Source organism: Dasypus novemcinctus, chromosome 2 (assembly GCF_030445035.2).
Source record: "Dasypus novemcinctus isolate mDasNov1 chromosome 2, mDasNov1.1.hap2, whole genome shotgun sequence".
Classification (NCBI taxonomy): domain Eukaryota; kingdom Metazoa; phylum Chordata; class Mammalia; order Cingulata; family Dasypodidae; genus Dasypus; species Dasypus novemcinctus.
Genome location: NC_080674.1, coordinates 121,110,523 through 121,122,741, shown reverse-complemented (window position 1 = coordinate 121,122,741; position 12,219 = coordinate 121,110,523). Strand labels below are relative to the sequence as shown.

The window sequence follows — 12,219 nt, the reverse complement described above, 5'->3', positions numbered from 1 at the left end:
CCCCGTGGTTTCTCTTCTCCCTTAGCTCCTTCTACTCTACCCCTTTGTTCACTCTAGCCCCACTTCCCATTGTTCCTCAGACACACCAGACACTCTTCAGTCAAGGCCTGTGGACTTGATATTCTCTGCCCAGAATTATCTTCCTTCAGGTAACTGCACAGCTTCCTTCCTCCCTCCTTGTGGTCTTTTCAAATGTCAGCCCTTTTTGAGGCCTTCTCTGACAACATCATTTAAAAACATACAAACAAAACTTCTCTCTGATAGTCCTTAAATCATTATCCTTTTCTGCTTTATTTTTTTCACATAACACTTCCATTTTTTCTTATAGTATATAAGTGTGTATGCCTGTATATAATATTTTATGTTATTTATGAAGAATGTTATTATTCATTCTTTTTTTTTTTTTTTGACTCTCTCTCTACTAGAATTTATGCTCCATGAGGGCAAGGATATTCTTCTGCTTTGTTCACTCATGAACTTCAGTTTCTAGAACATCATAGATGATCAATAAATACATGTTGAAATGATGAATTCAGATGATGCCTTTTTAGTACTGCTTATCAAGCTAGTTGCTTTTCTTTCATTCGTAAGAAAACGCAAGCTACCTTTTTAGCACCTTGCTTGCATTTTTTTAGATCCCACCTCAATTTGAATTTTCGAGTTCAGGAAAACCACAGTAGAACACAGCTCTATAAGTAATGTGGATTTTTTCAAATAAAGTGCAAATTATTTATCAAGAATGTCATCTAAGCAAAATATAAATGCTACAAGTAAGAGAAGTGATATAGCTGCCTCCTAAGCATGTCTAAAGGAATGCTTTCTGTCTCTGTAGATTAGTTTGCATTCTTTGGATTTTGGAAGGATAAATGGAATCATACAATATTTATGCTTTTTATGTCTGGATTTCTTCACACAACGTAATTATTTCAAGATCCATCCATGTTATTGTGTGTATCAGTAGATCATTGCTTTTTAATGCTGAGTAGTATTCCATAGCATGGAAATACAGTTTTTTCTCTGTTAACTTCTTTTTTTTTTTTTTAAAGATTTATTTATTTATTTAATTCCCTCCCCCTCCCCCGGTTGTCTGTTCTCTGTGTCTGTTTGCTGCGTCTTGTTTCTTTGTCTGCTTCTGTTGTCATCAGTGGCACGGGAAGTGTGGGGGATGCCATTCCTGGGCAGGCTGCACTTTCTTTTGCGCTGGGCGGCTCTCCTTACGGGGCGCACTCCTTGCGCATGGGGCTCCCCTATGCGGGGGACACCCCTGCGTGGGCGGGGCACTCTTTGCACGCATCAGCACTGCGCATGGGCCAGCTCCACACAGGTCAAGGAGGCCCGGGGTTTGAACCGCGGACCTCCCATGTGGTAGACGGACGCCCTAACCACTGGGCCAAGTCCGTTTCCCTCTGTTAACTTCTAATGGACATTTTTCTTGTCCTCCTCCTTTTCTCTAAACTGGACATTATATCTAAAGACTTGATTTGAGTCAAGTTGAACATTTTTCACAAGAATACTTCATATATTATGCTGTATACATTATATTGAATTATGTCAGGAGACACATGCTGTCTGTGTCAGCAATGCTAAGACTGATCATTGAGTTAAGGTGGAGAATCTATTACAGCTATGATTTTTTTGTTCCATTCAAAGTTCTTTATTTTCTTTGTCTTTTTCCTTTGCATATTCTGTGATTTTTCTCAAACTTTTCTATCATGTTTAATAGATTTGGTTTTGAGTCAAGTTTATTCTATTCTTTGCTGTTTTATTTTTCCCTAATGGTGGCATTTGGTTCGTTGATTTGTCTACAATCTCCTTTTTCATCTAAGTCTATCATCTTATGTCATCTTTGATATTTTTGTATTTTTGTTTCATTGGTTACATATTCTCTTTACTTTCTCCTAGAGCACTGTTACTGAAAGTGCGTGTCCATGATGATATAAGAAGCTTTCACCAAAATGTAAACCATGCTGCTTCCTTCTTTGAGAATGTCTGCTTATGAAAAAAAATGCAGCTGAACTAAACAACATGTTTAGTGATGTATTTGATTTATATCTTGGCACAATCTCCTTATCTTGTCATTGACTGGTAACAAATAGTTCACAGACTGGCAACTTGTCCCTGGACTATGTTTTTTTTTCTCTCCCCTCCCCCCTAACCCCCCCCCCATTGTTTGCTCTCTGTGTCCATTTTGCTGCATGTTCTTCTTTGTCTGCTTCTGTTGTTGTCAGCGGTACAGGAATCTATGTTTCTTTTGTTGCGTCATCTTGTGTGTCAGCTCTCTGTGTGTGCTGTGCCATTCCTGGGCAGGCTGAACTTTCTTTCACACTGGGCGGCTCTCCTTACTGGGCACCCTCCTTGCACGTGGAGCTCCCCTATGCGGGGACACCCCTACGTGACACGGCACTCCTTGCGTGCATCAGCACCGCGCACGGGCCAGCTCCACACTGGTCAAGGAGTCCCGGGGTTTGAACCGCGGACCTCCCATGTGGTAGACTGACGCCCTATCCACTGGCCCAAGTTCACTTCCCTGGACTATGTTTTTGAGTAGCATTTGTTCTGTAATTTTTTCTTCAGTTTCTTTGTTATGTATTTAATAATAATAGCTGCTAACATTTATTGATCACATATTATGTGCTAAACCTTTTATGCAGCAGTGTTCTCAGTACAATTGTTCTAAGTTACTGTTCCTTTTTTTTTTCCAAGCTGAACATGAATTTTATTACATCTTTAAAATATCACAAATAGATCTAGCATCTTGTTGTTTCCACTGCTTCACAATTCTTAGATCTTATTCATCAGCCTGCCAAATGGTTCCTTTTCCAAAGACATAGATACCATCCAAGCTTTTTCTTATGTCCTTGTTTTTAACTGTTGTGGCTTGTTGAATCAAAGCAGCTGAATTTGATACAAGTTCAATATCATTTCCTTCAAGAATTAACTCATCTTTCTGGACTTGAGATAATGAACCAGCAACACCTGCCCTCATCTGAACCCTGTGAATCTATTTTTCACCCAAGAAATTTCGGATTTCAACCAGAGACCCAGTTTGCTGAATACCTACGTTGACAGGGAAGTGAGCATACCCAGACCACATCTTTAAGGGAAGCCCAGTGTGACACCCTGGGTCGAGTTCTGTACGTGACTATACAGTACAGTACTGAACTGTAGCTGTTCCTTTCTATTTCCCCACCATTTGTCAACCCAAAGCCTCTTCTTCTACTTTCCGAGTAAACTGAGTTCTATACTGATGTGATTGAAATCCCTCAGCAGGGTTCCTCTGAGACCTTCATAATACCCAGGCATCCCTTTAGTGTGATGTCAACATTTTCTGGAATGTCAATAGTCTGGTTGCTGAGAATGGTCTTCATTCTTGCTGTAGATGAGGCAAACAGAGAATGTGTTCTTGTAGCCCATAAAGGCCCTGCGTATTGTGCCATGAGCATGCAACATTGCTAAGCCTAAAGCAGCCAGTGGCTCTAAGGTACTGTTCTAAGCCCTTTTACTCTTCAAAAAAAAACACCCTAATGGTAGGTACTCATCATATCAAAACACGAAGCTATTCAGTAACTTGTATGAAGTCACACAGTTATTTTATAGCAAGTCTGGGGATTTGCAATTATAATTCAGGCAGTCTGACTCCAGAGTGCATAGTCATAATGAAAATGAATTTTTTATTTCATTTTTTGCATGCTATCTTTCTTCTTTTTTATTTCCTGTAATACGTTTGCTAATTGCCATGCTGTTCCACTTACTCCTGTTTAATTGGGGAACTGTTGGAATTCCCTTTTGCCTAGACATAAAGTGGATAAATTCTGGACTCTCCTTATCTCAGACCTGTTGATCTTCCCTTCAGACAAAAATTAAGGGCTTCATTCTAATACATTATGTTTTTCCACATTCCTGTTGCCTGGAAGAATGTGAATAGCTCTGTTGGGCTGTGGTCAATAATTGGTAACTTTGATCTCAGCTCTTTTTTGATAGGTGGGGAGTGGGTGTGTCATTCTGTCAAGTTAAAAGCAAAAAATGTGGTTCAGCCCTTCAGAGGAAAATTTGGCCAAATCAATCAATATTACAAATGTATTTTTCCTTTGATATAGAATCCCATTTTGGGGAATTATAATGCATATGAACTTGCATGATGACTTTTGTATGAAGTTCTTCATTGCAGCATTGTTCATATTAGTACTAACGGGAAACAACTCACATATTCAAGAACAGGGATGATTATAGTACATTCATGCACTGGAAGATTATGCAGCTGTAAATTAAAATGAAGAAGTTCTCTATATGCTGATATGGAAAGCTCTGAGATTATAGTAGTAGTAAGGTGAAAGCAGCTTCTCTGTCTCTCTCTCTCTAATATATATATATACACACACACACACATATACACAAACATATAACCATGCATACCACACTACTATTGTTTGTATATATATATTGTATATATATATATATACGTATGTATAGTGCTATCCCTTTGAAAGAAAGGAGAGGGGAAAAAAGAATATATATTCTTAAAGAAACACTGGAAGGATATAGGAGAAATTAATAAAAGTGGCCACCAGGGAGCAGATGTGGCTCAAGAGGTTGAGCCCCTGCTTCCCGCATGGGTGGTCCCAGGTTCAGTTCTCTGTGCCTCCTACAAACAATAAAACAAACATCAAGCAAAACAAACAAACAAAAAAACAACTTGGGAGCCAATTTGGCTCAATGGTTGAGCATCTGCTTCCCACATACAAGGTTACAGGTCCTGACCCAGTACCCCCCCAAAACAAACAAACAAACAAAAAAAATGTGGCCACCAGTAGGAGGTCATGGGGGGTAAATGACAAGATGGATGGGGACAAGGGTGGGAATGAGACTTTTCAATACAATCTTTTCATAATCATTAGGTGTTTTAACTATTGCTTTTTCTAAAAAAGTAAATGGAAATGTATACACACATTTCTGCTTTCTCTGTCCATTCACTATGTGTTCTTCTGTGTCCTCGTATACTCTTGTCAGTGGCACCCAGAATCTGTGTCTCATTTTGTTGCATCATCTTGCTGTGTCAGCTCTCCGTGTGTGCAGCGCCATTCCTGGGCAGCTGTACTTTTTTTACGCTGGGTGACTCTCCTTACAGGGTGCACTCCTTGTGCTTGGGGCTCCCCTACATGGGGGACACCCCTGCGTGGCATGGCACTCCTTGCGCATGGACCAGCTCATCACACAGGTCAGGAGGCCCTGGGTTTGAGCCTTGTGCCTCCCATGTGGTAGGCAGATGCCCTATCCGTTGGGTCAAATCCAGTTCCCTATAAAGGCGATTTTGAAATCCGTCACATTGGACTCCATAGGGCAAGTTGAAAGATGAAAATTCCAATGAAAGTGAAGTTGAATTCCTCAGGATAAGCTGGCTGGCTGAAGTAGAGGCAGAAAGTCTTCTTTCTAACATCTGAAATTCTCAGTTCTGGTTTCTAGGACCTCCGACTGAGTGGATAAGAAGATTCCCTACATAGCTGATGGCAGTCTTCTTTGATGATTGTAGATACAATCAGCCATAGATGCAGTGAGCTGATTATAGATGCAAATCCCTTTATGAAATGCCCTCAGAGCAACAGTCAGTCCAGTGCTTGCTTAAACAAACAATGACCCAAAACCTAGCCAAGTTGACACATGAACCTAACATGGTGGAAAAGGCAGATACTCTAGGGCATGGCTTTCCACATATTTTTCCATTGGCTATTTCCTTCCTTCCTTCCTTCAAATAAGAGAGTTATAGTGAAGTTTTTCAGTTTGGTTGCTAATTTTCTTCCCTCTGTTATGATTAGGGTCAGGATTGGTAGGATTGCTTAGAAGTTAGAACAGTACATTATAGATTTCTGAAGTCTTTTGCAGACTGGTATTTTAAAAAAATAAAAACTGTTGTAGTTCTTTATATTTTTGTTTGTTTTTACTTACTTCAAAAGATGTGTGACCTGGCTTGATATATCTTTTTTACCTAGAAATTCTTGACCTTTTATGAATATTACCTCAAGTGTACATTTCTCCCCAGCTAATGATTAAAAGAATGAGGGCTAAGTTGATTTAACAACCCTATTTCAGTGAATAAATGAAGATTATTTTATTTGACATTTGCAATAAATAGATGACTCTGAATGACTTAAAATTGTTTTCTACTGCAAAGGAACCATTCTATTTGTATGGCAAAACCTTTTCTCATGCCCCAAAACAAAAGTTCAGCAGTTAATTCTAAACAAATGGCACCAATGAAGTGAGTCAAAATTAATTTGGTTTTATTATTTGGAATATATGAATGTAACATTTTAGAGTTATTATGCCTTAGAATACCTTTTGGTAACTAACACAGTGTATCTTGGAACCAGAACCTAAAGTACAGAATTATGAATGACAGGTGGTGGCCCGCAATTCCTTCACCATTCAGAGGGAGCAGCAAACTCTTTAACTGCTTGTATATGTTAGAATGAAATTCTCTATGTGATTTTCCCTATCTTTTCTTCCCATAAGTTTCTCACTACTTTTGTTAAACAGTTTCCTAAACCTGAATCATTTAGGCATATGTAATCATGTTAATTATGTCATCATAATTATTATATTAATAATTTCTTCTTAACTAGTCATTGTCCATAAACAATATATAAATATGCTGTAGGATATGGACTGTGGGCAAATATATGAAAATATGGAAACTGTGTATCTATTCTTCATTTTCCGTCTTTTGATAAGAGTTCCTTTTGAAAACTGCTCTTTTCATGGGTAACAAGATATATTATAATTAGCAACACTGCCAACATTATTTGAGGTGTTATTAAATTAGATTCTCGTGGAATATCTTCCTTCTACAACTAATCTGATTCTTCAATTGTGAATTTAGAAATTTTAAAATAAAAGAATGAGTAACTAAAATCATACTTTGTGATTTCACTGGAGAAAATCACAAGTGTTGGTTTCCAGATTTCACTTCCAAACTGAGATTTTAATTTTTTCCTAGGTGAATAAATTAAGATTTTCTCAGCATTTAAAAGATTATCTGAAAAAGCTATCCCTACCTTTTCACACACCCTTATTATAATTTCTTTTTCACCAGCCCTATCCAACAACACTGATTAACCCTGGATTAACAAAATATCTCTGAACCAGCGAGCCGTAGACATCATTTCATTTGTCACTTTGCACCTTCTCTTTATGCTGAAATACCTTAAAGATGGCATCGGCCATCTTTAGGTATTTTTATTCTGTTTTGTATGTGTATTTGATCAAAAATAAATATGCTTCATACTTGATATTTGAATATTTCTTTAGATTTTTCTGTTTCTGCTCTACACAATCATTTCCTAATGCAGAAGTTAGAGATAAACTCCATAGGGATTGATTGGCATGGTACCTTTTCACTAAAATACTAAAGTAATTTATTTTAAGCTGAAGGTTTGTAGTGCTAAAATAATAATATTTAAATATTCCAAACGTCTATTGTTATGTTACAGTGGACCCTCCCTTGGTTTAGTTTACCCTTGAATGTCTGTGGTAGCCCTTGTGAGACTCGTAAAAGACAAGAGATTTGGTTTTCCAGTGTATATCTCGCATTTCTTTCTTAGGACATATATCTTATAATCTATTTGAGCTTTTCAGGTTGAATGAAATTTTCCATTTTTAATGTTTTGTTTAAATTTATGATATTCATCTGCTTTATTTCTTCTTTTAGAATGAAAAGAAGTGCTGAGAAATAAATGAAGCTCTCCTTTTCTGACTTGGATATTTATAATGGGTATTGGAAAATCTAAAATAGATCCATGCCCTCTTTCTCCCTCTTGGGGTAAAAGCCAAAGTATGGATACAAGTCAAATACATCATGGATCATGTTCCAAGAAAGCTGAAGAAATTTCCTTGCATGATCAAGCCAAGCATAACAATACAACAGAGGAGCCAGCAGGAGAACCGGAGGGACAAGAAGGAATGGAAGAGATGCCTGAGCAGGAAGCAGAAGAAGAGGTGTTTCTCAAATTTGTGATACTGCATGCGGAAGAGGACATCAATGAAGCCCTCAGAGTCCAGGATCTGCTACAAAATGACTTTGGTATCAAACCTGGGATAATCTTTGCTGAGATGCCATGTGGCAGACAGCATTTACAAAATTTAGATGATGCTGTAAATGGGTCTGCATGGACAATCTTATTATTGACTGAAAACTTTTTAAGAGATACCTGGTGTAAGTTCCAGTTCTATACGTCCCTAATGAACTCCGTTAACAGGCAGCACAAGTACAACTCTGTGATTCCCATGCGGCCGCGGAACAATCCCCTTCCCCGAGAAAGGACTCCTTTTGCCCTGCGAACCATCAATGCCCTAGAGGAAGGAAGTCGTGGCTTTCCCACACAAGTAGAAAGAATTTTTCAGGAGTCCGTGTATAAGACACAACAAACTATATGGAGAAAGACAAGAAATATGGTTTAAAGGCAATTTATTGACTGAGATGAAACACAACACATGGCAGGCTCTTGTTTCATAAAGTAGATCTCTTGTCTTCCCTTGAGAAAGCGATTTCTAGGAAATGTTTAAATAACAGAGCCTTATTCTTACAGAAACTTAAGAAACAAAGGAAAGGTACATTTCTGCAGGAAAAACAATGAAGTTGTGGTACTTTTTGATGTTTAGATAAACTCAAGATTGTTAGTTTCAAGAACTTTTCTCCCATGGTTTTCCTAGTTCATGGATATGACAAAGGATATTCTCATCTGACACTCCTTGCATTGAACCTTGAACAAAAACACAGGTGGTAGCTTTTAAAATTGTGATAATGTTCTCGTTCTCTCAATTTTGTTCTTCTCAAAGAAAATACTGGAGAAAATGGCCCCAAGAGATCTGAAAACCCTCCGTCTTGAGGGAACTTTCATGAATGTTGCAATAAAGCATTCCTGGTACTGTCACTCAGAAATATTGCCAGAATTGAAATTGAGAATACTGAGTATTGATGAATATGAAATCAGAAGTAGACTTTAGCATGGTTGGGGCATTAAAAAGAAACCCAGTCAAAAGTTTAGAGTCAAGTTCCACCATTGACTAGCACCCATTTTATAGCTTGGCAGTTAAGGATTCCATGCAGTGGTGTTGAACTATTCCTTGGAGCCTGGAGCTCTCTGTTAGTCATCACTTGTAACCAGGGCTTTATTTGAAGAGCTTCTGAAAGGTGTATGATTGTGTATGATTAGCCAGATGCTCTCCTTTAAAATTAATAACTTCTCTTATAACAACATTTAACAAGTTTCTCTCACACGCAGTACTCTATCCCGGAAATATTTCTCATCTGGGTGCTCAGAGTAGCCTGACTGTGTGTGTGTGTTGTGGATTAGTTTTTAAAGACTTGGGATAGAAATGGGAGATGTAGCTTATCATCTCTTCTTTTAGTGCTCTGGCCTCATAACAAGCCAGAGAGGTGTCTTTCCCTTCTGGCCCTTTTGCTCCATCTGATATTGAGAATACCATCAAGTACAGTTTGGGGATGGGATGGAGTATGAGTCACATTTTTATTGTAATGGGAAAAGCACTTGCTGGGAAGTCAGGAGACCTGGTTCTAGTCCAGTCTCTGTCACTGAGGATGAATGTGACTGTGGACAAGCTACTTACTCTCCTTTATCTGTGAAATGAAAGGGTTGGATTGATGGATCTCTAAGGGCCTTTGTCCTCTCTCAGAATTTGAAAAACTAGGAACTGGAAAAGGGAACAAGCAAATGGAAAGAAGTTTATAATGTGATATATACCCTAATAGTTGCAGGAGACTTTATATATGCTTATAATTATAGTCACAGAAAAGAATTATAATATATTCTTCCTTAAGTTTTTCAAAAATAAATGTAATAAGGAAATTCGAGCAAAGATGTTGTTCCTAATTTTTCTTTCTCCTTATCCCCACTTCTTATCCCACAAATACTGGGGTCTACACATATTTTTGCTAACTACCTCTTTATAGGCATGCCAAAATATTCCATGAGAAACCCTTTCCAATAATCCTGCAAGTAAGACAAACCTCCTACTCTAATAGTACTTATTAAAGGAGAAGATTGTTTTTATTACATGATAATATTTTCTTGACCTAAAGTTCTTTTCTACCACAGTAGCTTACTATTCAGTTTTCTTTTTCAGTTTTAAATAATATTCTTTTTTTTTGCCATAATGTTTCCTGCATCTTAAATCTCATTTACTAATAAAACATTAATCCACTACCTTTCATGCTGGCTAAACTTGAAGCAATTGAAGGTGGATAATATTTTTTTTTAAGAAATGCTTTTTTTCCTTTACCCTTGTCTAAACTTGGTTATTTTAAGTCCAATGAAGATTATGGAAAAATGTTTTGAAAAGAAGCACCAATATGTACTCCTCCACAGGGCACCAGGCATGTCTTACCCAATTTGGAGTTATATATATGCATTTGAAGTACTGGGGCTGGGGATTGAACCCAGGACCTTTTATTGTGGGAAGCCGGCACTCAACCACTGAGTCACATCGGTTCCCTGGTGTTCAATATTTTTGACAAAAATCTTAAGTCCTGAGTAATTTTTATGTTAAAATTAATAATTGTAACAGGAATTACTAAAATAGCTAAACTGAAGGTGAAAAGAGGTAAAGATGTGGGCTTAGTGATGTATTTATGTGTGTGTACATTTGCACATGTATATAGGTGCAGATAAACACACATACAAACATGGGGAAATTCTTGAAAATGTTGCCACATGCTGAGGAGCTTCTATTTTGAGTACTCTGGGGGCCTTAATACCCACCCTGGAGCTGCACACAGAAGAATCTGAGTTGTACCTTATGTATTGGTTAGTATGCTGTCATGGTTTGGAGCTATGTACCCCCAGAAAAAACCCTAAATTTAACCATTCCTGGGGGGGGGGGGTGAGTCCATTGTAAGTAGGACCTGTCAATGAGGTTTTTTCAGTTAAGGTTAGTCCCAATTCAATCAGGATGGGTCTAAATCCCATTACTGGAGTCCTTTATAAGTAGAATGAAATTCATACAGGTAAAGAGAACGCTTCAGGAAGCAAGAAGTCAAAGCCAATGAGATCTGGAAGAAAGAGGAGAAGATGCCATCATGAGCATTGCCATGTGGCAGAAAAGCCAAGGATCACTAGCAGCCAGCCCCAAAACACATATCCTCAGGAAGAAACCGTCACTTTGATGATGCCTTGATTTGGGCTTCTCCTAGTCTCAAACCCATGAGCCAATAAATTCCCATTGTTTAAGCTGAACCATTGTGTGGTATTTGCTTTAACAAGGAAGAAACTAAGACAGATGCTTTCAGCTGTAAGAAATAGAAATCCAATGCCATATGACCTTGGGTAAACTTATTATCTGTCTTCATATCCTAGGGCTGCCGTAACAAATGATCATAAAACTATAACAGATGGCTTAAAACCACAGCAATGTGTTATTTTACAGTTCTGGAGTCCAAATGTCTGAAATCAAGGTGTTGGAGGGCCAGGTTCCCTCTGAAGTCTGTAGGGAGCAATCTGTTCCATGCCTCTCTCTCTGGTTTCTGGTGGTGGCTGCAGTCTTTGGTGTTCCTTGCTTTGTGGCATAACTGAATTTCTGCATTTGTCACACATGCTGCCTTCTCTCTCTCTCTGTCTGTATCCGAATTTCCTCTTACAAGGACACCAGTTATAGTGGGTAAAGGGGCCACCCTACTCCTGTATGACCTAATTTTAACTAATTTCATTTGCAGGGACCTTATTTATAAATAAAGTCATGTTCACAGGTACCAGGAGTTAGGACATCAACATATCTTTTGGGAAGGCACAAATTAACCCATAACATTATCTAACTTCACAAGAAGTCCACCAAGGTATGGTGGCTTAAAGGCATCATTAAAAATCCAGTCCTTTCCATCTCTCTGCTCTGCCATCCTCAGAATTTCAGTTGAGCTCCCTTTGGAGTTGTGCTGTGGCTGCTGCAGTGTCAGGCACCATATCAGGTATGAGAGTGTCTGGCATAATAAGATGATGAATCTGGTTCACCCCAGTGGAGAAAAATATTTTATCACTGAATTATTTTAAATTGCTGATAAATGGTGGTGATAAAATGCCAGCTGACTTCTAGTTGATTTTATTATTATTTTTAAGTTCTCTCCATCTGCACCCAGGGTGTTCTCCCACAGTTTCTCCCACCCCCCACTTCTCTGAACTCTGCTGTGGAGTCTGACTTGAATTACATCAATCAATT

At 38.3% G+C, this 12,219-nt stretch overlaps 1 protein-coding gene and 1 pseudogene across 2 annotated transcripts in view; one reads left to right on the top strand and one right to left on the bottom strand.

Moving 5' to 3' along the window:
* TICAM2 (TIR domain containing adaptor molecule 2) overlaps window positions 1–11,246 on the top strand; it is a 50,703-nt gene extending 39,457 nt beyond the window's left edge. Inside the window, exon 2 of one of the 2 annotated variants that reach the window (XM_023591358.3) lies at window positions 7,703–11,246. In XM_023591358.3, the coding sequence (XP_023447126.3) occupies window positions 7,703–7,707 (5 nt within the window). In that variant the 3' untranslated portion in view covers window positions 7,708–11,246. The remainder of the gene's footprint in view (window positions 1–7,702) is intronic. The other variant, XM_071209514.1, reaches the window with a different exon arrangement.
* Window positions 2,789–3,368, bottom strand: LOC105746977 (large ribosomal subunit protein uL6-like; annotated as a pseudogene).
* Window positions 11,247–12,219: the final 973 nt, after the last annotated feature.